The 24964-nt window shown below is 31.6% G+C and overlaps 2 protein-coding genes across 3 annotated transcripts in view; both read right to left on the bottom strand.

Annotated features, from left to right (window-relative positions):
• Positions 1–738: 738 nt before the first annotated feature.
• Positions 739–24964, bottom strand: part of LOC119073651 (neurocalcin homolog) — a 64476-nt gene continuing 40250 nt past the window's right edge. Inside the window, exons 2-5 of the mRNA XM_037179250.1 lie at positions 4496–4834; positions 3967–4085; positions 3718–3906; positions 739–3561 (exon numbers count right to left, since the gene is read on the bottom strand). Of these exons, the coding sequence (XP_037035145.1) occupies positions 3367–3561; positions 3718–3906; positions 3967–4085; positions 4496–4565 (573 nt within the window). The 5' untranslated portion in view covers positions 4566–4834 and the 3' untranslated portion in view covers positions 739–3366. The remainder of the gene's footprint in view (positions 3562–3717; positions 3907–3966; positions 4086–4495; positions 4835–24964) is intronic.
• The window catches only part of LOC119073654 (neuronal calcium sensor 2), a 59302-nt gene continuing 40101 nt past the window's right edge, over positions 5764–24964 (bottom strand). For both annotated transcript variants that reach the window (XM_037179255.1, XM_037179254.1), the window contains exons 3-5: positions 21247–21390; positions 13889–14017; positions 5764–11810 (exon numbers count right to left, since the gene is read on the bottom strand). In XM_037179255.1, the coding sequence (XP_037035150.1) occupies positions 11634–11810; positions 13889–14017; positions 21247–21390 (450 nt within the window). In that variant the 3' untranslated portion in view covers positions 5764–11633. The remainder of the gene's footprint in view (positions 11811–13888; positions 14018–21246; positions 21391–24964) is intronic.

Raw genomic sequence — 24964 nt, 5'->3', positions numbered from 1 at the left:
TAAATTTTTTAACTATTAGTTAAGAATAATGTAAAATGTATTAAAATTTTTTATAGAATATTTTATAATAATTCACTATAATAATATGTTTGTGAAAACATTTTTTTGTTTTTCTTTGTTTTTGTATTTTTAATTATTTATCTCTGAACTTTTTGTTTTCGAGTTCATTTTTACTCATTATTAAAGTTAATAATTTTTAATATTTTTCTCCTCACTTTTTTCAGCGTTTTTATTCTTTAACAGTTTTATGGGATAGTTCATTTTATGTTGTTTTTAAGATTATAGTTTAGTAAATTGTATAGGAGGTAAGGTATATAGTAGAACGAGTATATTAATATTATTCCTTTCATTTTATTAAAAAAAGTGTGGGCATTAATATTACAATTAAATAATTTTAAATTAAAAATAAGAATTTAAAAATTTATAAGCTAACTAAATATGTAGTGACTTTTAAAAAGTGTATAATACAGAAACTTACAACGAATCTCTCGCTCGACAAAACACAAAAAAATAAAATATTTTTATGAAAATTATAAACTAAATGAGATTTTTAAAAAATAATTTAAATGATGAGAATATACAAGACAGACCATATGGGCAAACTAGTAAAAATTCGTATGAATGAGATATTTTATTTAAAAAAAAATTGAGAAAAGAAAAAATTAAAGATTTTAACAGGAAATTCATTTTCGGAATTTTAGAAACTTGAAGAAATTTCATCTTGAGATTAATTATAAAATTATACTTATTTACTTTTTTTTTTGATAGAGACTCATGTCAATTGTCCGCTAGGCAAGCGCAATTGTATATTCGCGGAGGCAGCAAATAATTATGTTTTTATTTTGACTCATAGATAGTTTTTGTGTAATTTTTTTTTTTTGGATTTTCAATTTTTTTTTTTTATTATTTTAACGATATATATAAATATTGATTGCGGTTTATGTAGAATATTGATCAATTATTTGATTTTAAAATTGGTTTTTGCAATTTATTATTTTTTTTATCATTTCTCCAATCTAAGATTGTTGTAAAGACCTATCTATATTGTTGCTAAATAATTTCATACCGAGAAAGAAAGGTTCCGCCTAACATGAAATTCATTGAGTAGATACATGTGTGTGTGTTCTGGACGATTTCGTTAACCATTCAAATTAAAAGGTCCCATACTTCCGATCACAATGCAGAACAATATTTTTACTTTGAGCAAGACATTGTTGCGTGGTTGCACTACTTTCGATCGAAAATTTAACTTTTCGTGAAGTACAATATTGAAATCTGATATGAGTAATAACATTCTAGTTCTCCCAATACGGTCGAAACGGGCAGACAATTGATTTCTACAAGCTCGTTAATTCAATTTAACCAACAACTCGAGGTAATGTTTAATTTATCTGCCTAGAACGATAATGTCGCATTTATCTCTCTAGGGAAAATTTGTTTATCTCGATTTATCTGCTCTCGGCATATGAAATAGCGTCAAATCGTCAAAATGAACATTTTGGACAGAGGTGCATAATCTACCTTTACTGTATGGTTGAGAAACTTTACCTCGACTTTTTGAATAAAATCCCTCATAAGACGAATGATTTTTATGTTGTTTTTCTTGGTTAAGACGAATGATGGAAATGAATACTTCTCTATGCTTTCGGTTTGGATCAACCACACATAAATCTGCATTTCCATCATTTGTCCCATATAATGTTCCATAACAAACCTGTTCAATAAAACCCACTCCCTTCCTACTACTACTACCATTGCTACTAGTTAAACCGAAGATTTTTCCAATTATCAGTCAAGTCACTGTCGGACGTGGAACGACGACGAAGAATGTTATTATTTGTTGAAAAGTTATTTGTTAATCATTTAACGACTTAGTGTTGATAAGAATCCGGCTGCATTCGATTTTTCGTTTTGCGGTAAGAAACGTTAACGATATGACATTATGGTCGGAATACAGTTTATTGACGTTAAAAGGCAACCAATTTGATTGATTAAATCCAACTGAAATTCGAACGATAAAGTTAAAGGCCAAAGACATTAATTCGCGTCTGACAATCGGTTTCGAAAAAGGAAAAGAAACGAAAAAAAAAAACATTTTCCATTATGTTGAAGTTAATCCATGACCTATTTACTATTGTCGAACCATCATTTGTTATTGTGGCCAGCTTCGCTAACTAATAAATTTCCGAAAACTACCCTTAGTTACATTATGATATAATGCTGAAATCGATTAACTTACGGACGGACGTATATAAAAACTGAATAAAAATAATAAAAAAAGAACTTGAAATAAATGACGTGACACATCAAATGAGAGATCAATATTCATTCAATAAATAAGATGTTGGCTTTAGATAATTTCTCAGAAACAAGAAAAACATAAAAAAAGGAAAACTGTGTGTTAGTGATAATGTTAACGCATACACAATGGTTTGTAATGTTTGCGTGAATGAAAGATGTTTGCTGGCAATTAGATGTTATTCGGCTCAGGTTTCGTAAGAATGACGTTTCAATCTTCAATTTTGGAACTGAATGTTGACCAAAAATTGTTTTTCGTTCTTTAAAATGGCGAAACGATTTAGAAATTTCCAAAAACTGATTTGCGCTTTTAAGGATGAACAGTCTGCCATTTCTCTATGTCTTTTCATTTGTCAAATGTTAGACTGCACAATTTTTAAATGCAAAATTTTACTATCTTTACAGCAATGTTATTATGAAAAGCGTGTGAAGACTTATCATGACCGTTATTACCGCTATCTATTTCGACTGCGAATTGAGGATACTTCGAAAGTGTATTGTGTTTTTAAGACTAGAGCATCTAGAGCTGGAGCGATCCAAAATTGTATTTTCAAATAAAATAAAATGATAACTGTGTCAATGGCCTTTAAGTGCCGAAACAAGCGATAAGTGGAACCGCTTGATTGTTGCACTTTATCAAAGCATAGGGAGAAGTGGGGGAATGGCGACCACTTAAAAATTTAGGGTAATGCCGACCACTTAGAACAAAGTCGAACAAAATTTTTAAATGATCGGTATTACCCGGTGAGCGGTATTACCCCTCATTCCCCTAAATAAATAAATTAAAAATTTCTTCTCTTAAAATAAAACTTAATTTGTTAACGAACAAAAAATTGTATTTTTAAATCAAATAAAAAAAACAAACAAAAGAGAACATTTTTACCTGAGATACTACCTAAACCACAAACCTTCATCTATGCTTGCAATGTTTCTCATGTTTTAAGGCTACACCATTCGAAATGAAATTGTAAAGATCTTGGTGTGGAAAAAATAGCCAACGCTATGTTGCTTTTTTCCACACCACTCTCTATGCACACACGATAAAATAAGACAAAAAACGATAATTGTTCACTGCGCCTGTGGATCACATTGCAAAAGGCGAACAATTGACGGATCACTTTTAGCACCTTCGATGAATTCTTCAAGACTAAGTTTACCATCCTTATTTCGGTCCATTTGACGAAATATTTTATCGGTTCGTTTTTCCGGCGTACTCTCATCTTCTGGCATTTTCATTACTGATCCAACCATCTTGTAAATGGCCTATGTGAAACAGAAAAATGGAAATAAAGAGAATGTTAGTCTGTTCGTATTGAATTTTAAATTGCAGCCCGACTGTATCATTTGACTACGGCCGTACAGAAATCTCAATAGAAATCTGACACCAAATTAACAGTGGATAAGTCGGAATACACTTACAGTTACAATTTCTAGCATTTCCTGTCGCGATATGTATCCATTTCCGTCTAAGTCGTACATTGAAAACGCCCATTTCAATTTCTGTTCCAATTTTCCTCGAGACGTTACGCTGAGCGCGCACAAAAATTCTCGAAAATCAATTGTTCCATCACCGTTAGCATCAAACGTTCGAAAAACATGCTCGGCAAACTAGGAAATAGTCAATAATTTTACCACGCATTACATTCTAACTGACAAAGGCAAACTTACTTTACTAGCGTCTCCGTATGGAAAGAAATTTCCGTAAATTTTTTTGAATTCTTCTACAGATAGATGACCACTCGGACAGTCTTTTAAGAAACCTTTATACCATTCTTGAATTTCAGCGTCTGAAAAACCATTGTCACAAATTAGTTTTGTAAATTGGAAAATGACATCATTCATCAGGCAAGTAACAAAAAAATAAATCAAATTTCGTGCGAAATTCAGAGGTCAGTTTATGTAATAAAAATTCCGTTGCTAAAATTAGCTTTAAATGAAAAGAAAGAAAAAAAAAACTAAATAAACAAAACACAAAAGCATTGTTTCCATACTTTGTCTTGGAATGGTAAAATACGCTACGACAAACGACATAAATGAAATTTTAGTCGAAATACCAAAACCGAGATCACATACTTGCCATTAAGTTTTGGTGATTTTTAAAGAAGGACACAACCTTAATCATTAGTTTATCGATCGTGGCGAATTGACCAATTGGTCATAATACTAATAAACGTTCAACATCTTCGCACATTCTTACCTGTAAATTCTGTATTTTGCTTCAGATCTTCGAGAACTTCCGGTTTCAGTTTGCTATTTTGTTTTCCCATGTTTGTTTTGTGTTAATCTGTCGGCCAACTGGATATGTTTCTTTCGTAACTATGTACGCGTAATCACAATATACGGTCGCTTGCAACGATGAATGGCAAGAATCACCGTTGTTCCACCTACTGGCTTCTCGTTAAATCTAAAGAAATAAACCAATCGATATCTTACTTAGCGGCTGCTATATTTCAATACGGTTGATTTAACATTCGTGAGCTAGCATTGCTATGTTGATATCCATATTCGATGTATTCTTGCGATTCTGTTGATAAACCTGGTGTTGGGAGGAAATTGTGATTAATTTAGTTAAAATGTAGATCGTTTTGGGTGAAATGATAAAAATATAACCGAAATTATAGACAAGGCTCAATGTACCTATAACGGTAAAATCATCCCGATTTCATCAAAGAAGATGGTAAAGGATTATAAAGTAATAATGTTTAGGAAACGCTGTCCACCTGTTATCGACAGCAGCGACAATAATGCAAAATATATGCGAAAACAAATGAGGTACAATAATTTGTACCAAATATAGGGCGATGCTGTAAACATATAAAGTAACAGATTTACTTATTAAATCGTGAAACTGTTGCCGGTTGAATAAAGATTCACAATTAAACGGTTATGAGCCTTGTTTTATTTTTCGTAAATAAATAAAAATCAGGTAGAAAGCAAATGCATGGTTTATCAGCATTAAATGAATTTTTATATAATTGTAATTATAATTATAATTTGTTTTTATACAATACTCCTAATTATATTTTTTAATGTAATTTTAAATTTAAATTTTACTTTTAGTGTAACACATTAAGTTTGATAAATAATTTCACTAGTTTTTTCTTCTTCTTTTTGTTTTCCATAATTGATTTCTTTGATTTGAAATAGAGTATTCGATTTGATGCCAGTTACATTTCCAGTAATAATATTTCTATTTTGCCATTCATGTATGCGTTTAATTGCTTTAGCGAAATATCGGGTTATATGAATTTTTGTCTTATTACAAATGCTAATGTTATTTTCAGCTTATTGTTTTAATTAGTTTTTCTTTCTTCTTTTTTTATTTATTTTGTTAACGTTTTAGCTTTCACATCTTTTTGCTTTCCAACATTTTCTTTCGTTTATTTAAATTCTATTTGGTTTCGACATTCAAAGTTTAAATTTTCAATATTTTAGTTTTAAATTAAAGATATTTTTAATATTTTAAAGTCCATTTTGTTAAACGTTTAGCAGAGTTTAAGATTTCATAATGCTTTGTGCAGTGAGTGTGTGCTGTAAAATTTAATAATTTTCTTATTTATTTCTCTAGAATAGTCGATAATGAGTAGAGGATACAGTTTTTACGGTAAACGGGATATGAATTTCTAAACTTTACTGTCGATTAGATTAAGTTTGGAGGAAATGTCTCGGACAATGTCAGTAACACACGGATGACACAAACAGTAAAATCGGCCTGGAAACACATTTTAAAAATTAGCCTGGCTGTCAGACATTTCACAGATTACCAGTCCCCAATAGACCATAATCCTCAATTTGCTACATGCTACATGCCTACGCAACTATAGTTTTTATATCATTAGAAAAGCGAGTAGGACAACAAAAATCAAGGCTCAAAATTATGTTTAAAATCCAAAAGGTTTGACCTTTGGGTTTATTTTAATTCTTTTAAAATTTCTCAAACATGGTCATATAAATGTATATTTATACCTACGACAAAGGTATTTGATTATCTAAAAAAAATTGGGTCCATAGGATGTACACATAAGACTCTATATAAATTTTTGGTTCGGTGTGTGTATCGTGTTACCCTTGTGTGATTGTTTTTAAACCATTTTCATTTATAATATTTGAATGAATCACTTTAAATCGACACACCCAAATGATTTCCCTGTTGCTTTCAGTTTTAGTTATAATATGAATTATATTGGAATTAAATAAATTTGTATGTTTAGTAGCTGGAGTATGATGTGAAGTATAAAGGTAAAGCGTAAACAAAAATTTGGAATTACTTCACTGCTGCTTCAATGTTAGCAAAGATAAATATTTGTTTCGTTAAAAATAAATAAATTATGTTCGGTTTAAGTACGGCGAAATAATTTTAAACCAGTCCAACCTTGATTCAATACCATCATTTTCCAAACGTAAAGCATTTTATTTTCGAAGAAATCGTCTGACCGACAAACCATCGCAATAATAATTTTGCTTTGAAGCGGTTAGAGAGAGTAAATAAAAATGGAATGAACCCTGGACTAGAAGAGACGATTCGAAGATCATTAGCTTACGTACATTCACCGGTTCTCACATTCTCTGAATCCGGAAGTGTTTTTGGAAGTAGTATTGGGTGTTGGATTGATTCAATTTTATCGACCTACGATATTAGTTCTTCTTTTTTGGTTAATGAAGGATATTTAAGCGGCTAAGGAACAGTTTGATTCTTGTGGTTTAAAGGCTTTTGTGTTTTTCTAAAAACTAGAAATAAGTTAGTTGATATAGTTCATAAAGATATGTGAAAGCTTTCTATAATTTGTATAAACTATAAAACGATAGGTATCTGTTTCGGTAAGTTTCAATAAAATATGTATAGCAGTTTTGTTAAGTATAAGAAGTATTTATAGTATAGTTAGCTAGAGTTTAAAGTTTTAATTTTCTTTTTGTTTTGTTAAAAAACTTTGTTTTTCTCTTCAAAATATACAAAAATAGACATGTAAGAGATGTATTTATCTTAGTAATGTTGATTGTACATAATTTCTATCATTATTTTCTTTGTTGATATCATTTCTTTTTTTGTTGTGCAGAGTATAGTGCATTTATTAAAGAGTAAGTATTTTTTTTGCCTTAAAAAATGGAACATTTTTTTCATTTTATTTATTTATTTTATGTCGAAATATCGGAAGTATTTTCATTAGATTTTAATTGTTGAAACACTTGAATATTTTTTGACTTTTCAAATAAAAGCTCCGACAAACCAGATTTTTTTTCATTTCATTTTTATTTTGAGTAAAAATTTGTGCTTAAGAGGATCGAAAAATTAAAATTGCAAAAAATAAACAAAGCTAAACGGATTGCGAATGAAATAGAAGCACATGACCTGTCACACACGCAATTGTTGAAATGGTTTTCCTGTAGAATCAGTTTTTTACTGTTATTGATGCGTGTATCCACTCTTACAAATTGTTTGAAATTTCGAGTTAAAATTATTGGAAATATTTGAAGTAGATGTTAAAGACAACCAAGGAATGTGAATGAAGAACGGATTTATTCACATACAATTCGTCGACTTTTCCTTAAATCAGAAATACAATTGTCATCTGCTATCGATAATTACGATAAGAATGAACGAATAGGTCTGGCTCGTGTTCTCTTATATTAATAAATGATTGATAAAACTATTGAACTATTGAAAACTCTAGCAGATACTTTAAACAAATGAAGTAACAGATTTGATAATTTTGTTACGATACAACAGCTGTTAGTAGGTTAAAACAGAAACCCGAAAATTTTTCCCATTGTTATTGTTAGAGTTTGGAATGTTTCATTTGTGTCATTTGTTCACGGACAAATCGCAATAATCTTTCAAAACCAGTCCAAGGTTGATAATAATTTACCATTTTGCAATAAATAGAAGTTCCCATATCTGACAACAATCTACATTAACATCAAAACCGAAAGCTAAATTGTCAAACGGATTCGTTACATCTTTGGACATACTTCCCTCTCCAGTTACGTTGATTTAATTTAATTAAAACACAAATCGGATTTAATTTAGAAGGATGAATATTGTGTAAAAGTTGCACGACTCTTTTTTTTTGTCAAAAGAGATTTTTTTTTATCAGAAAGGACAAAATGCGAACACAAAACTGAAAATTAAAAAAAAAAACTGAAAGAACGAAACAAATTATAATGAGCACATCCGTACTAGCACTAGTAAAGACAACTGACGTCATAATCACAGCATGAACAGTTTTTATAAAAAAAACCCTTACTAAATTTGAGTTAACATGAAAATGAAACGAGAAAAAAAATGCACAAAATGAGGCATAATAAGACAAACTCGACGTCAAAATGACAAAGTGCTTTCATTTTAGGGGCTTTTTTTCGTTTATATATGTAGCCAATGTTGTAATAATATATATTAGCAGTCGGGAATATGAGATTCATGGATGTTAATAACGAGTATTTTTAAGATTTTCTTAATAATATTACAGTTCTGTATTTTTCCGTCTTCTTTTTTTTGCTAATATTAGAAATGTGATAGTATAGCACAATATTGGATTATTTGCTGCTATAATAAAAAGGAAAATAAGAGATTTGCTATATTAATAATAATTTTTATCTTATCAACAATGATGATGACTCGAAACATGTGAGTTTTCCTTTCTTTGCGGGATTTTATTTAATTAAATACGAATTGGAAAGGACACACACAAAAGCTTGACCAAAACGTTTTCGACAATAAGTTTTACTTTCAATTTAAATGCTAAAAATACAGTTCCTCTAAATATAATTTTTTTTTTGTGTTTTTTACTTTTTTAATTAAATTATTTTCTAAATAAAATTAATTGTGCCCATATTTTATAAGATTTCTCTACAAATTTTTGCATTTAAAATAATTAAATACAAGAATTTGGTTGGTTTGTTTGTTTTTGTATTTCGGAATAAATTCTTAAATTTCATTTTTTTATCATAATTCAGATAACGATATCTTTGTACCACGTTTGATGATATTTTTTAATTTATCTTTCTCTCATCTGTGTGTTCATTTTGTTCTTCTTCTTTTTGGTTGAGTTTTCTTTTCTGTTATTGAATATCACCGTCAACAATTGTTCATATTATTATATTGTGAAACCCCGAATTGACTATAAAAATATTTGAACCATTTGGATTGGACATGGATGGATGAAATGGATGGACCATAATAATAATATAGTCGTTCTATACGCAAAAGAGGGATTTGACGTTATTTAAATACAAAGTGATTGATAAGGGAATGTCATTACATTTCGGTTACGTATAATAAATTGACGAAAACTTTGTAACGATGACGATGAAGTGGCAGAATATTTTTTCCTTCTTATTTTTTTCTATTTAAGGCATTCAGCAATGCGTGCGATAAATATCGTCAATCAGGGACTCGTCGGATAACGTTAAAAGTAATCGCATTAAGCTTATTGACTTTTAAGTTAAATGCAAATTTCTCACATATGAGCGACTCTTTTCTATTCAAAGTTATGACGTGAGAAAGAAAAAAAAATCTCCCTCTGTGACAAACTGTATGCTTCACTGAGTTAAAAGCTGTTCTTTTTTAGAAACTAACTAAGCGTGTCGATAAAACCAGTGAAAAATTGAAAAATTCAATATAAACGATGCAAAATCAAGGTACGAAGGAAGTAGAATAAGAAAGGGCGTCACTATCACATCACCGAAAGAAACATCGTTGATAGTAATGGATTTGAGGCAAACGAAATTTATTGGTAACGACATTGGTTTACGAATAAGTCTGTCGATACGTGATTAATGGTAACGATTCATCACAATAATAAACAATAATCCGGAGTAATTTAAGTCATACAAACTAATCCTAAACACTTGACTAATCATGGATTGTTTTTCCGGTGTTACTGTTTTTCCATCCGACTGAGGTCGGATCCGTATAATCAATTTCTTGATTTATCCTAGAGATAATAACATCATCAAATTAAGATATATTGTCAAGCAAAAGTTTCTCGAATCGAAAACCCTCTTCACGAGAATCGCTTTATTAATAGGATGTGATGTTGTGATTAGCACAAATGATTATGACGCTGCAAAGGTTGGTATACGAATAAGAAAAATGAAAACAGAAGATAACAAAGAAACGAAATTATGGTCCGTCGGGCAAAAAATCATTAGTTACCGAGCTACGATATAATACTCTTTAGCCAAAACCAAGCTGCATCATTGCCTCCCAATGTATAATTGGTTGAATAAAATGAAAATAAATGTAATAGGAAAGAGGTAACGATAGCAGACTGAACTTAAATGCAGTTGAAATGCTTTTGAAAATAGGCCATCTTCAAATTTGTAAAGTTTACCACTAAAAAACAATTGAGTTAAGTGTCACAGGTAAATGTCTTATGCTTATAGTTGCAAGGCCGTAATTGATTATCTTTCTTTTTTTAAACTTATAACAGGCATCTCTTTTCAGTTATCTGACGATGCAAGGGATATGAAGTATAGTCAATTTTTTTCTTAAAACGTGAAATGATACTATTATGGAAATGATGTCATCAAGTTGACAAAGTAATAAGATCAGTTCATCAATTTCCTGTACGATATGTGATGTCAAATGAAAATATTTTCCGGTTTCACATTATAATCTTTTATGGTAATTGAAAAAATATTTTTCTTCTTCGAAGATTGTAGGAGTGGCATCCGACATAAACAAGTGAATTTTTATTCAAAAAGAAAAAAAAATTAGAAAAACGTAAATGATATGCGAATGATTCCAAGAAGAAAAAGGTAAATTATTTGAATTTGGGGCAAACATTCCTGATTTGCATTTGTATACGTATACACACAATGTATGTGTATACGGTGTACACATAATTTGTAGCTGGATATTAGATGAATGTGCAGAAAATCTGATTGTTCGGAATCGCTGAATTTTCTCGCTTAACAAAAATACATTTTCATCAATCCACTGTGTTTGCGAATCACAATTTGTAAATAATCGAAATTCAGCGTTTCCAGATTTTGTGTTTTTAGTTATGTTGTATGACGTTGCCGAAAATGATGTAAATTCATTTACATCATAGCTGCACTGTTTGTATCTCTCATTGATAAATTTCATCGTTTTTCTTTGTTCATATAAATTATGGTAAATTCAAAATATACAAAATCTATTTACAATATCTCGATGTATGTAGCAAAAATTATTTTCCTTTTTCCTTCTCTTTTTTTTTGTTAATTTTTGATACACAAATTAATCAGTTTTCCTTATTTCATTTCTTTTTTATTTTATTTTTCTCTTTTTTATTCACTTTTTTTTACGTTCGGGGAAATTTTAATTGGTGTTTTCGCTAAATTAAATTATTTGTTTATGGTGCTAGCATTTTTGATAATTCTTCATCTTGTAAGCATCCTTTGAGAAACTCGTCTTGAGTTAATTGACCATCGTTGTTTTCATCCATTTTGGCGAAAATATTTTTAGCACGCTCTTCTGCTGAATCAGCTGGACGATTCGATGAACATGCGCCTAACATATCGTATATTGCCTGAAATTGTGTCACTTATTTCAGTAAGTCTTTGGCATTAATTTCAGCATAAATCTGCATTCTTCGACTGATTACTGATACACCGATTGAAAAAAAAAATGTTTGCAAAAGGGAAAAATACGCCTAGCTGCAAAGCGTTCATGTCAATTGGTTTCAGTAGCGAACAACAGTATTTGCCGTAAACAGTTCAGTGGGAAAGTCTTTTGCTTGTTGAATGGATCCTTTAGAACATGCATTTGAAATTGATGTACGCATCTCAAAATATTTCAGGAGTCATTAGAAATTTTACATCAGAAATATTCCAGAAAAGTTCTGAAAAAATTCTGAATTTTCTTTCTGAACTCCATCAGAATTTTTCGGAATATTCAGATCATGGCGTTAAACGGAAATGTGTCAAATTTTTCCGTAGGACTGAGGAACATAACTTTTTTGACTTTTCTTCCTCCACACCTCTCCACCCTCACTTATTTTATTCATAATCTGAGCGTCCATACGAGTTCAACACGCCTCATAAGGTCAAGATTTGGCCGAGATATTAAATTTCAAAACTAGAAAATTTGCATGAAAAAATTGATTTCCATACATTTTGAAATAGATGAATTTTACCAACTTTTGTTAGAACGAAACTTTTGAATTTAACGGCGGACTTGGCTGAAATTTTCAGGGTATGTCAAGGATGTAATTCTAAGAAACTAGTTTGAAGAAACTTTTATAAAAGCTTATAATTTCGGAGGTGTGAGCGTTTTGAGCTATAGGCTCACTGCCACTTTTTGACACAATTTTTTTTTGTTATAATTTTCTTCCTAAGATTTTTCGGGTAAAATTTTTCTTGATAAAACTTTCGCGTACTTTCCTCATCAGCTGCCATTTGTGACGCATATCTTTTTTCGTGTCGACTCTGTAAGTGTCACCTACACCGATAGCAGTTCTTTTGTAAGTGGACTGTAAGTTGTTTTGGGCGATTTAAGACTACCAAAATATCCTGAAATATTTTCCGAAACCAGTTAACTCAGACTAAATGTAGAACAGTTTGATGCTATACAAGAAAGATTAGACTAGAACCTGAAACTACTCTATACGATGAAGAATATTTCTCGAATCTTGAGTGTCGAGTTTGAGTCTTGTATTTTGCGACGTAACGGAAAAGTCACGATAACTTAATAGTATTTTTTAAGCAAAAAATTGTTTAAATATGTAAAAGGATTTCAGCTGCTCGTTGAATTGATTGCAAACTGGTTGGGGTACATTTTTAATAGTTTGCTGATTCGTTGAACGAAACTCTCGCTGGAAAAACGTCTTCATTTTTATTCACATGTACGAAAGGGCCCACTGATATAAATAATTTTTTACGATCGATTACAAATTCGCTCTACAATTTTTCGATTCGCATCATTTTAGACTAATATACGTTCTACGTTGACTGCGAACTGAAATTAGCCCGTTCATTCATGATAGATTTTTGCGCACCTGGTCAATTTACGACGAATATGACTACACAACTTAATTCAACAAGGTTCAGACAAATTTTGTAAATAAACGAATTTACAATTGTAGCATAACAATCGAATTTCAATAGGTAATTCGGCAACACAATAAATATATTCACTCGACAATGAAGCCCTATTTGAATTTTATTAATTTTTTCGTGGAATTCATTGAAAGAAAAGTCTTGAACGAAACAATACCATTGCTATCGCTACGGCTACGCATATTTGTTACGTGAAAACGTATAGCTTTTCAGTACAAAATCAATATATCTCCTCAAAAAATACATTGAAAAACAATTATTAGAAATCACTTCCAACAACAATCACAACAGGTTTTCCTTTTATTTAACAAAGAAAAGGAACTATGTATACGTTTGGTCCTATTATAATTCCATCGCGATTTTTAAATTATCATCATCGAAAGAATCAATGTATTCAGTGTTCAAATTGTACAGACGGTACACCCTTCGTATTCGTTGCGACATCTTCATTTTAGACGCCATTTTCTCTTACATTTACAATTTACAAGAAATAAGAGAAACGTTGCCTGCGTCGTGTTATTGAATTGGTAACAATTTTCTTTTGCCTTACCTGAACTATTTTCGTCATTTCTTGTATATCTATGACACCATTTCCGTCTACGTCATACATTCTAAAAGCCCATTTTAATTTTTCTTCCGGTGTACCGCTTGATGTTACATCAATTGCCAACAAGAATTCCTGAAAGCGGAAACATAACTCATTAATTAAAATGCAGACTCTTATACTTATACGTTGGGTATTTATAATGGAGAAAATTCACTTCGTACAGCTCGAATATATATAGGATGTTATCATTTAAGAGATACGCAAATGAAATTTCGTTGAAATATTTGAGCCGTAATATTGTATGGATTCCTTTTCGTAGATGCCTAATTTGTAAAAGAAATGTAACGATTCCATAATGCAAATTTCGTTTAATATCACAGGTTCGTGTAAGGTTGCTTTTATCAATTGTTAAACTTCCCCTGCCCCTCTATCCAATTATTCCGTAAGGTGTGTTTGAGAGAATCTAATTCCTGAACGTAACAAATTTCGAACAAGCTAATATGAGCCAATTCTTTTTCATTACTTTAAGGGGGCCATGAAGTCGTGCATGATTATAGCGTACACCATACGTACGAGTCCATTAGACATATACTAAGTAAATATTCGATTGCGGCACTTTTCAAATAATTGATAAATGACATGTTACCAGGCTGCCTATTTACTCACATTAAAGAATTTAATTTTCAAGTCTGTTTGTTTTTTACCCAAGAGGAAAGTAACATTCATGATCGAATGAAAGCATGGATCTACGTGATGAGTGTATGAATACCTTCATTTGTACATATTTTGCCGTTTCATTCCTTTTTTTTTTAAATATTTTGCATGCTCAAATATTCCATGATTCTCTAGTGGATGTAGATTGGTATTTCATCTGGTTCATATTTTAACAGAAAAAATAAAAAACATACTTTTATTGAACATACTATTGGGTCAACATCAACACCCATCGAACGACCCCCAACGAAAAAATGTTAACAGGTGCGATTACCGAATTTATTGGCTTTATATTACTGTGCTATGCTGGACTGGTGTTTTCTGATGAAAGAATTGCATGCGCATTTTTCAAATACGTTTATAGGAATTTGTTTAATTAATCTATAGCTTCATCGGCGCGCTTTAATTGCCGTAGTATAGTAATGTATATATAGCATCCAATCGAACGAAACGTTTGTTGGCATAAACGTTTATCGATTAAAATATCAAAACTGAAATGTTAGACCGAAAATTGTCTACTCCTCGATTACATTTTATTTGCTAAAATTTAAATATTATTCATCATAAGCTGCTATTATATACGAAAAATTTCTCGTTCCAAATTTAACATTCATTTCAAAGTAGCATAACAAACAAGGATAAAAAAAGTACTTCGTCGTTTTATATGTGAATATGTAGCATCCACAAGTATTTACGGAAAATGGGTGGTTTTTCATGCAGTACACAAATGAGGTGTTTACAAAGAAGGGTTGCTTTTTGAAGTGCTCCTCTAGGGCTACACCAACAGAGCTTTTTTCTAATCATTTTTTCTTCTTCAACGTTTTTGTTAAAGTATGTGTTACTCTCAAATGTACAGACGTTATTCCGCTGTAACCACTTTAAACAAGAAATGATGACGTAGAAGACAAAGACTATGTATGACAACAAAACGTATTTGTAAAAATACAATCTGAAAACAGCGCAGATCTGTGCTAATGTACATATACGTACGTATAAGCTGTACAAAGTTACACAGTTAATGTGTAGTATAACCATTTTAACCAATGAACATGGCGTTCAAAGTTTTCACAAACTTTGGTCACATGCCAACACGTTATGTTACATTTGCGTCATTTAAACACTGTCCTGTGCGGAAGATGTGTGATTACATAGAAAAAATAGGGAAATGTGGCTATGGGTTTATGTTAGCGCTTATCAGCCTGGTGGAAGTAAAATCGATTTCATAACAAACAAATTAGCACACAAACTTTCCGAGAAAGTTTTCACTAGCAAGGAAAAAATGATTGAAGGAAATTTGCAGGTGTTACATTTTAGAGTTCCTATTGCTGTGTACGGTTTAGTGGATGTGATTTGTACTTTGTATTTTGTTTGATCTCATCAAATTAATTAAATTTGAATAATTTATTGTCACGTCGCTGATGATGCTGAAATTAGAAACTTTATCTAAAATTCATTTGGCTGTCGTTTGTATTTTATCTGTTGAAGATAACAATGTGGTAATCAAATCTCAAATAACCTATTAGTAGCGTGTTTCATACACATAATTCTAAATTGTTTCCCATTCAAGCTTTAAGCTACATCACGTATTAAGTCGGTGTGCTCTATGGCAGTCCCAGTGATTCGTACAAATACGTTTCAGTTATAGCAGTAACATTCGCTACGTTCTACAGAACACATTTCTGATTAAAACATTTAAAGTTTTCCCATTGACGTATCCCTTTTGTGTATGGAAATCGAATTACGAAAAAAATCCCTTGGGTACTCCAATTTCAACCTTTTCTTTTTATGGTTTAAGCACAGAAACTGCTGAGTGAAAGTATATATTTAGAATTAAACAATTCATGCATCCCGTTTCGAAGTTCTTCGACTCTTAGATATATGGCCTGTATTTCATCAGTAACAGAATTTGATCCTAATTTTCGATTGCTGAAACAGTTGGCTAGATCTTCAATCTTCGTACGAAAATTTATTTCATTTTATTTGCAGGATTAACCGTGACAGATGAAATCTTCATTCAAAACCCAAATAAGATAAACATGGAATCAGTCTCCGTTTATAAAAATGTTTTTGTGATATTATGGTCAACAGAGAACGTTTTCATTCTACAAAGCCACTGTTCTATTAATCCAAATTGATTTATCATGATTTACGACTCATTACTACATCGAATACACTTCGTTTCGGTGAATGCAGTCCATACATTGTGGGATAATAAATCAAGATTCCGAATAATAGATTTACGCCGCATGTAATCTTGAATAATTTCGACAAAGCGGGGGACATTTATTATCTTTACTTTTTATTCCGACTTCAATTGAATATATGCAGAAACTATTCTTTACTGAATGAACAAATGGTTTTGCATATTTATGATGAAGCGTTTATGTTTCTTCCATTCCATTATACCTTTGTCTTCGGAAAGTATCAAATTATTTCACCATATTGATATAAGAGATTATTCTGGTGAGAGTTCTGCTGGGATTTGTTAAATTTGAACACTTGCTGTCCAACCGAAAATTAATTTTATTAAAGTAACTTTACGACGAACAAATTTACTTCAAGTGATGTTCAGCAGGAAACTCCAATCCATGCAAAAAGTTGGAGTAAAGATTTTGTTAAAGTAAATTCCTCGCAAAAAGTTTTTATCTTTTAGCATAAATTACTAATAACTAATCTAATCACCATACGATGGCAGTTTAATATTAGATTTACCGTAAAATCGTTATTTTTTTCGTAGTAGTAAAGCCAACATCACTTCCAGCCTTTGATTTCTAACAGTAATTGCATTTGTAACCCTTTTGAGATAATGCATTATCAATGTGTTCGTTGAATGTGTAAAGGCATCTATTGTGCTTAGTGTTTACACATAGCTTCAAAATGTAATTTTCAATATTAGATTATATCGCTAGAGGACACTGAAACTTCATTCACATTATCATCCATAAATATACAACAAGTACAAGTAACACACCTCCATAGTTTCCATTAACATGATTCATCTTCCCTTCTTTGTGCCATTTTTATCTCTCATAATGGGAACATAACATTTTATGATATTATTGATCTCATTTCATTTCGAACAATATGTATGAGTTATATATCGTATCGGCTTTTTTTTTTGCCATCCATGTATATGTATATACACGCGAGAAGGGGGATATTATTGTCAATATATAAGCTTAACACTTTTTTATATTCGCGGAAAATCCCATTCAATACAATAAGCTTTGAATCACAAAATCGACTGATATATTCGGTTAGATTGGGAAAACAGAAGTGAATGTACTTTTTTTAGTGTCATTATTTTTAATGGATGCGGCGTATCTCCAGAAATATTTTATTTGAAAGGCAAGTGAGCAACAAATCAATGTACAGCTTTTTACGGCTAAATGTAACTGATTTTGGAATTGAGAAAAACATTAGTGGCATTGGAAAGGTGAATTTTTATCAATGTCGAAACGTTTCGCATAAAAGCTTATGAATGGATGAGTGAACCCGCAAAACGATGTAACAAAGTTATTACAATCGATTTTCAAGAAGAATGTAGCTTTTTCTACTTTTCCCGGTAGCGTTTTGTTGATTCCAAGTATCTTGCACAGTTGAGCGTTTTTCAATTAGCTTTTCTCCGAATAGAAATTTCAACGTCAACCATGCTGTACAATGTAATAAGCGAAATGTTATTTTTATAGCAACAATGAAGGTACGGTTTATGCAATAAATGATGAACACAGTCTGTATTAATAGCAAACTTGTGACTCATGAACTAATGTGGTAATGAAAGAGAAGTTCGTATATTGACATTCAGAGACAGCATACAGTAATGTTCATTTTTATGGAGCCGTGGAGCGTCACATCACTGTGACACGAGACAGTAAACTACTAAAATACGCTCACACACTTGTCTGGTACAACCGTACAAGCGATTAAGAATCTATTTCCGTTTTTCAAAACGAAAATTTTGTTTGGAGGACATCAAGTATGAATTTCAAAACATTAACATATCCTGTGACACCACGTCGTCGTGTCGGAAACGATCAACCATAAAATTTGGTTTTCATCTATTATTACTAACTTAATTCCACATTCAATTGCCATCAAATATTGTTGAAGTAAATGGTGACGACACGATGTGAACTGAATCTAAAATCCAATAATTCAAGAGGAAACAAAGATATATGGAAACGATTACATTACATTACTTACAATTGACGGCTGACCTAAACCCCATTCAATTAATTTCCAACTATACCATCGAGTGATGCATTACAATTACATCTAGGTACAATTAATTTAAAGTCCATCGAAAGAGACAGACAGATAGAGAGACGGAGAGTCTAAATGGTATATATAAATACGCTTAAATGGAAAAATATGGGTATACGCTGTGTAATAAACCTTCTACCTGGATTTATTCAACTAAAATGTAATCAAATGATAAAAAACCCTCATTCATTCCATTCAACGTATAATATTTTCATTTCTAACAACAATTCCGTTGGTTATCAACTCGTTTTGTTTAATATATCCACACATTGAGGGTCAATCACAAAATATTATAGAAAAAATATAACATGAAAATGAAATAATAGCTTATACGCTCTAAAGGACTGCTATATTTATGTGAGCTACGTAGTCGATTATGATGAAGAATAGTGTACTGAATGTTGTACTATATTTACATTGTGTAAGGTTGATATTTTATAGCCGACTTTTATGTACCAATGAAAAAGGAAGTTCAATTTTCCTTAATGTAGAACGTTGGACGGATAATAACATCCCTTATCGGTTGATGAAAAAGATGTGGTGGAACATAAATGTTTTTTTTTCTGGTTGATACGGAAATTGTATTTGTGTATGTGTACACATATGTTGATCACTTCAGTATACGTGTCAAGGAGGTTAAGTGCTGCATGTGTAACAATTTATTTGTTTCAAGAACACTTTTTAAACTTGAACTGAACATTTAGTGTGAATTCCACGTTTTGTAGAATTTACCGTTAATTAGTAACATCGCAGGAAAGAACAAAAAACGTCTGCGGTAAGTTTAAACGTTTGCACTGTTTTAAATTAAATTAAATTCCACTCTTTATCAGTTGTTACAGTAATTGCTTTTGTGGAAATCTGAGCTGTATGCACACTTGGAAGTTGATATATTCGAGTTTCGGAGTGACACTACTTTGAATATAAGAACATGGTGAGGACTGTGAAAATTGTCGCTACTCTTTTACAACCTTTTGCATTTCTTTTCTTTAACACTCTGCCGGTTACTGTGACTTGTCGACTTTAGGCACCCTGGGAAGTAGTAAAGGAGTCGAGGAATACCTTCAAATAAATTTCTAAAAATCTAAAATTTAATTTTTGATTTTTAGAAATTTATTTGGAGGTATTCCTAGACTATTTAAGTAAAGTCCAGGGAGCCTAAAGTTCCAGCGTGCGCATTATTCTGCAATGTGTTAAAATCGACTTTTATTTACTGATTTTTCGAATTCAAATTACCAACAATTCATATTTTTCGCCTGAAGTGTGAAAGATTTCATGAATGGAATGTGTTCACCTACAAACTTTCTTGCTTGAAACCGCTGGCTCTCCACCAGATGATAAAATTGAATGTAATGAACTTAGTATAAACTCAAAAGTACAATATTTTTGAGTCAAAGGTAATTTCATTTTAGAAGAAAGAGAAGAATTTCGTACAACCGGCCGCAATACAACAAAAACCTTATAAAGTCGAAATTGAAAATTTGAAGCCGAATGGCCTGTAGCATATTATTCAGCAAATAAAAACATTTTGCAAAAAGTTTTTGAATTATGATTTCATTTTTACCTATATCATTCATGCTATGCTTCACATTAGCGAAATGAAACAATGTTACAAAGGTTGCGACTCGTATGTTGTAAAATAAAGGTCATGTGAGAAATGTTTTTTTTTTAATTCCACTTAAACACCTTGAAAAACTTTCCAATTAATTTAGCACACCACCCCGTACGGAATTTTTGCTGAAGATTTAGATTAATTAGTTAATTTCAGTCGAGTTTAAAAGCATATTAAAACTTTATTATTTCGTCCGCTTTGAGGTGTAATCGTGTAATGTATAATTCATGTCACACATCTCCATAATATTACACAATACATGAGTGTGTATGACGTGATTCACAATTTCACATTTCTAAATATACCGGATAGATTGAATCATGGAATTTAAAGTATGTATGCCTACCCTAGATATTCTAAAACAATAGCGGAAAAATAAACATTTTCACAATGTAACGCTGTATAAAGTATATATACTTAGCAATGTGGAAATTTTAGTTGAAAGAACACACAGCGACGACATTACATATTTAAGCTTTTCTTACATTTACTTATCCGGTACAGCGTTACGTGCTGAAATCGTTTTGAATTTATTTTCAACCTTTCAGAAACGGTAAGCGTATTGCCGTATAATCACTAAGTCTGTTACTTCTTTTGTGTATAAAGTATTCGCTAAATGTTTGAGGTAAAAAACTTCATTGGTTCTTAATAAATATTCATTTCACTAAATCAACCGGAGGTCATCGCTTATTTTTTTTGTCGTTTTTTCTCTCGATTTAGCCGTTTCTGGAAGGTTGCCGGCGTTTTAAAAATATTAAAATTATTCCAAACCTACCTTAAAATCGATATATCCATTTTTGTCCATGTCAAACGTTCTAAAAACGTGATCACAGAATTCTTCAGCATTGCCCGATGGAAAAAACATTTTGTACATGTCCACAAATTTAGCAGGTGTCAGTCGACCGTTTGGACAGTCTTGCTGAAAAATGTCGAAAAAGAAAGAAATTTATTTGATCCGGTGTTTTTATCGAAATAAATTGCATGCTCAGTAATGCGAAAAAAGTCAATTTCCCTTGATAAACAAAGTTTTATTGAAGCACCTGAGGTTGTTTGATGGTATACACTCGTACGTATCCGTGAAACTTTCTTTGTACATGGACAATAAAGTGACGAAAATATTTTTAATGTTGAAACATTCTACGAACTGGTACATCGATATCAGTTTAGGTTTTGTTCTACTCGAGAGTTTGAGATCAACTTCAATTTCTACAAAATACATAAAACACATCTTCAACCTCGTCTTCAACAATAATTTCTTCTTTTTCACTGCAAATACATTTTTTTCGAAGAAGAGGAAACATAAGTCAGCAATTTGTTATCATACAATATGCTTGTTGCTTTAATGTTAATATACTTCGTGTCCCTTATAAGTGACACCTAATTTCTTTCTGCTCGAACATGTTTTTCTAAGTTTCTTTTTTTTTGCTAGTACATAACGGATGTCGTATAATATTACCAGGACAGCCAGATGGGACCTAAAGCAATTTCTCAGCAGATAAAATTAAGGATGAGAAGAGTTTTAAAAAATATTTGATTATAATCTGCATTATAATGATATACATTCCTCGATGAAAGCATTGGTACCATCTGTGACTGTGGTCTACTATTCATATTTATTCCGCTCTTTACTGCCAATTATTTAGAGAATCCATACCAGTGTTATCATGGTAAGTTAAACAACTTCCATTAATGAATCAAAGAAAAATACTGTATAACGAATCAACGATTCTGACAACAAACTGAAACTTTATAATGTTATCAGAAAAGCTGAACCACACGGAAAAGCCTTGAAAAACCACCCTGAACAGTTTCAGTACATGTGTGTGTGTGAGTGTGTATCGTAGGGAATTATGTTTTCTGCTTTAGAAAGTTCCAATGACAGGAAGTATATACCATGTGGTATAACATACAAATATGCACCTTCAACGTGTTTCTTTAGATACCCCGCGGGAAGACATACATTTCCCTCATATCGAAATTCGTTCGTCTTGCTACGGCCTACTTTTAAGCATATTCCAGTGTGTGATGGTACAATATCGCATATCAAATATTATTTCTGTCTGTGACAGTAGATACACAGCGAAAAGTAGACCTACATTTTCTATATGATGGATTTCATCGAAACGAGTACACTATATTGGAATAGAGTTTTGCTAACCTCTGTCGTATTAGCCAATTTTCTAATTTTCATTAAGCAGGTGTGAAACATGCGATAACTAAAATTAATGTTTCTGGTCTGTGTAGAAAATTCATAAGTTTCTCTGTTATCATATCACTTAAGACAATTTCTTTCGAAACCATTCGGTCAAGTGGTTCGTTAATATAAACAAAATGTATTGCTTTGGAGAATATGAAGTCCCCTTCGGTAATTATAACAAAACTTTCACATTAAACACGTAACATGCCACGCAAACATTAAAAATATCCTGAAATTAGTTTTACTCTAGGTTTGCGTTCATTTCCATTGTCGGTATAACGACATAAGACAAATGTTTTTTTTTTCTCTTTGTTATAAATCTTTATAGTTGAGGTGATTCACAACCCCATGATGGGATCTTTCTTTTGTGTTCAATTGTTTTAAGCTCTGCCAAACAGCTTAGAACAATGGAACAACAGTAAGATTGATTGTTAGCGTAAAATTTATTTATTTTTTCAAATATTTGAATTGTTATACCGGAATTTTGAGACAATTAGGTTTTAGCTGCACACACAATTGGGATACAATATACGACTTTTGGTGGTCCGACATAAATACGATTTGGGTTCGAAAAGGGTTTAATGAACCCAAAAGAACGGTCTATGCCTTTTTGTCGAATTGTGTTCCGACACTTGAATAGTAACATGATTGTGTAGTACATATGCTGTCTTATGTTTGATGTATTATACTTTTGTTTGTTTTTAAGTTTTCAAAAATAATGGGGATTGGGGACCATACTAAGTTGAATAATTCAATTTTGTTAAAATTTTGTTTTTATTTGATATTGTACTGAATTTCGAACGACTACGATAAGAATGCTCCCTCCGGACATCATGTTAAATAAACGCCCGAACTTATTTCTTTGCGAATCACTTTTTCGCTTTTCAATGCCATGGCCCATGGGTCTCTCTGAAATTGTTTTTATGTAAGTTGCGTAAATAGGTTTCCAAGTTTATTCTTCGGAACTAGTAGGAAAGTATGTACTCGATTTAGTACAGCTTTCAAAACAACAGTCATTATTAATTCACATCTACGTACCAAAAAAAATATTAAATAAAAAAACAAACAAACAAATTCACTTTCATAATAAGAAAATGGAAAATATACCGAGCAAGGACATAATTTCCATAAAGTATTTTCGGTTCTTTCTGAGCTTTAATAAATCATTTTTGACAGCTTGAATAAAGATTAAATTTTAAGTATCATCTAACGCATTTATTGACAATATTATGTTTCATTAGCCCCCTGATAATCACATCATAGATAATGTACGACAATAAAGCAGTGGTCGAGGATTGTAATGAGGTTATTTTGAAGTATTGATTAGGCATTATCACTGATGGTAGTACATAATAATATAACGCACTTAACAGATCCTATACACAAAATATTCCAAATTGACGTACGCCGTTCTGTATTATTTGAAAAATAAAAAAAAAATCTTTTTAGGTAAAATAGCTAAATAACGAAATTATAACTTTCCTACAACGTATTTTATGCAATTAGGCACCGCTGTGGAAGCTTTTAATCCACTTTGAATTGCTTTGGTGTTTTACGAATTTATAATTAAAGAAAGATTTGGGCTACTTTGACGTACTCTGTGTGTTGTTCTAATTTATAATACAGAGGGATTCTTTTGAAAAACAGCCTACCGAAATCGGACGTATTTTCCAGTGGACTTTTTTCTATGTGCCTAGAAAGGACTTCGACCCTAGAACCCAAAACCACTTTCAAAAAAATTCTTCGAAGCTTTTGTGACTGCTGAAAGGTGATCGAAAGCCGAAAATTTGCACTTTTCTTACCAAAATTTCTCCAGGTACACGAGCCGTACATGGTCTTGTGGGGTGTCATTAGAAGGGTAATCACATGTACTATTGAGCCGAATAGAGACTCACTGGTTTTAAAATTAATCCACACTGAAATATGTGCAGTTGAAGTTTTCAACAGAAAACTTGCACTTTTCTTACCAATATTTCTCCAGTTACACGAGCCGTACATGGTGGTGTGGGGTATCATTTGAAAGGTAATTTTATGTGCTTTTGGGCCAAATAGGGTCTTATGGGGGTTTGAAAGCATCTACGATGAAATATGAGAAGTTGAAATGTTTAAGTGTCCATATTTCATCGCATATGCATCCAAACCCCATAAGACCCTATTTGGCCCAAAAGCACATAAAATTACCTTTCAAATGATACCCCACACCACCATGTACGGCTCGTGTACCTGGAGAAATTTTGGTAAGAAAAGTGCAAATTTTCGGCTTTCGATCACCTTTCAGCAGTCACAAAAGCTTCGA

Source organism: Bradysia coprophila, unplaced genomic scaffold (assembly GCF_014529535.1).
Source record: "Bradysia coprophila strain Holo2 unplaced genomic scaffold, BU_Bcop_v1 contig_138, whole genome shotgun sequence".
Taxonomy (NCBI): Eukaryota; Metazoa; Arthropoda; class Insecta; order Diptera; family Sciaridae; genus Bradysia; species Bradysia coprophila.
Note: the sequence above shows the minus strand (reverse complement) of the source record. Positions and strands in the feature narration are given on the sequence as shown.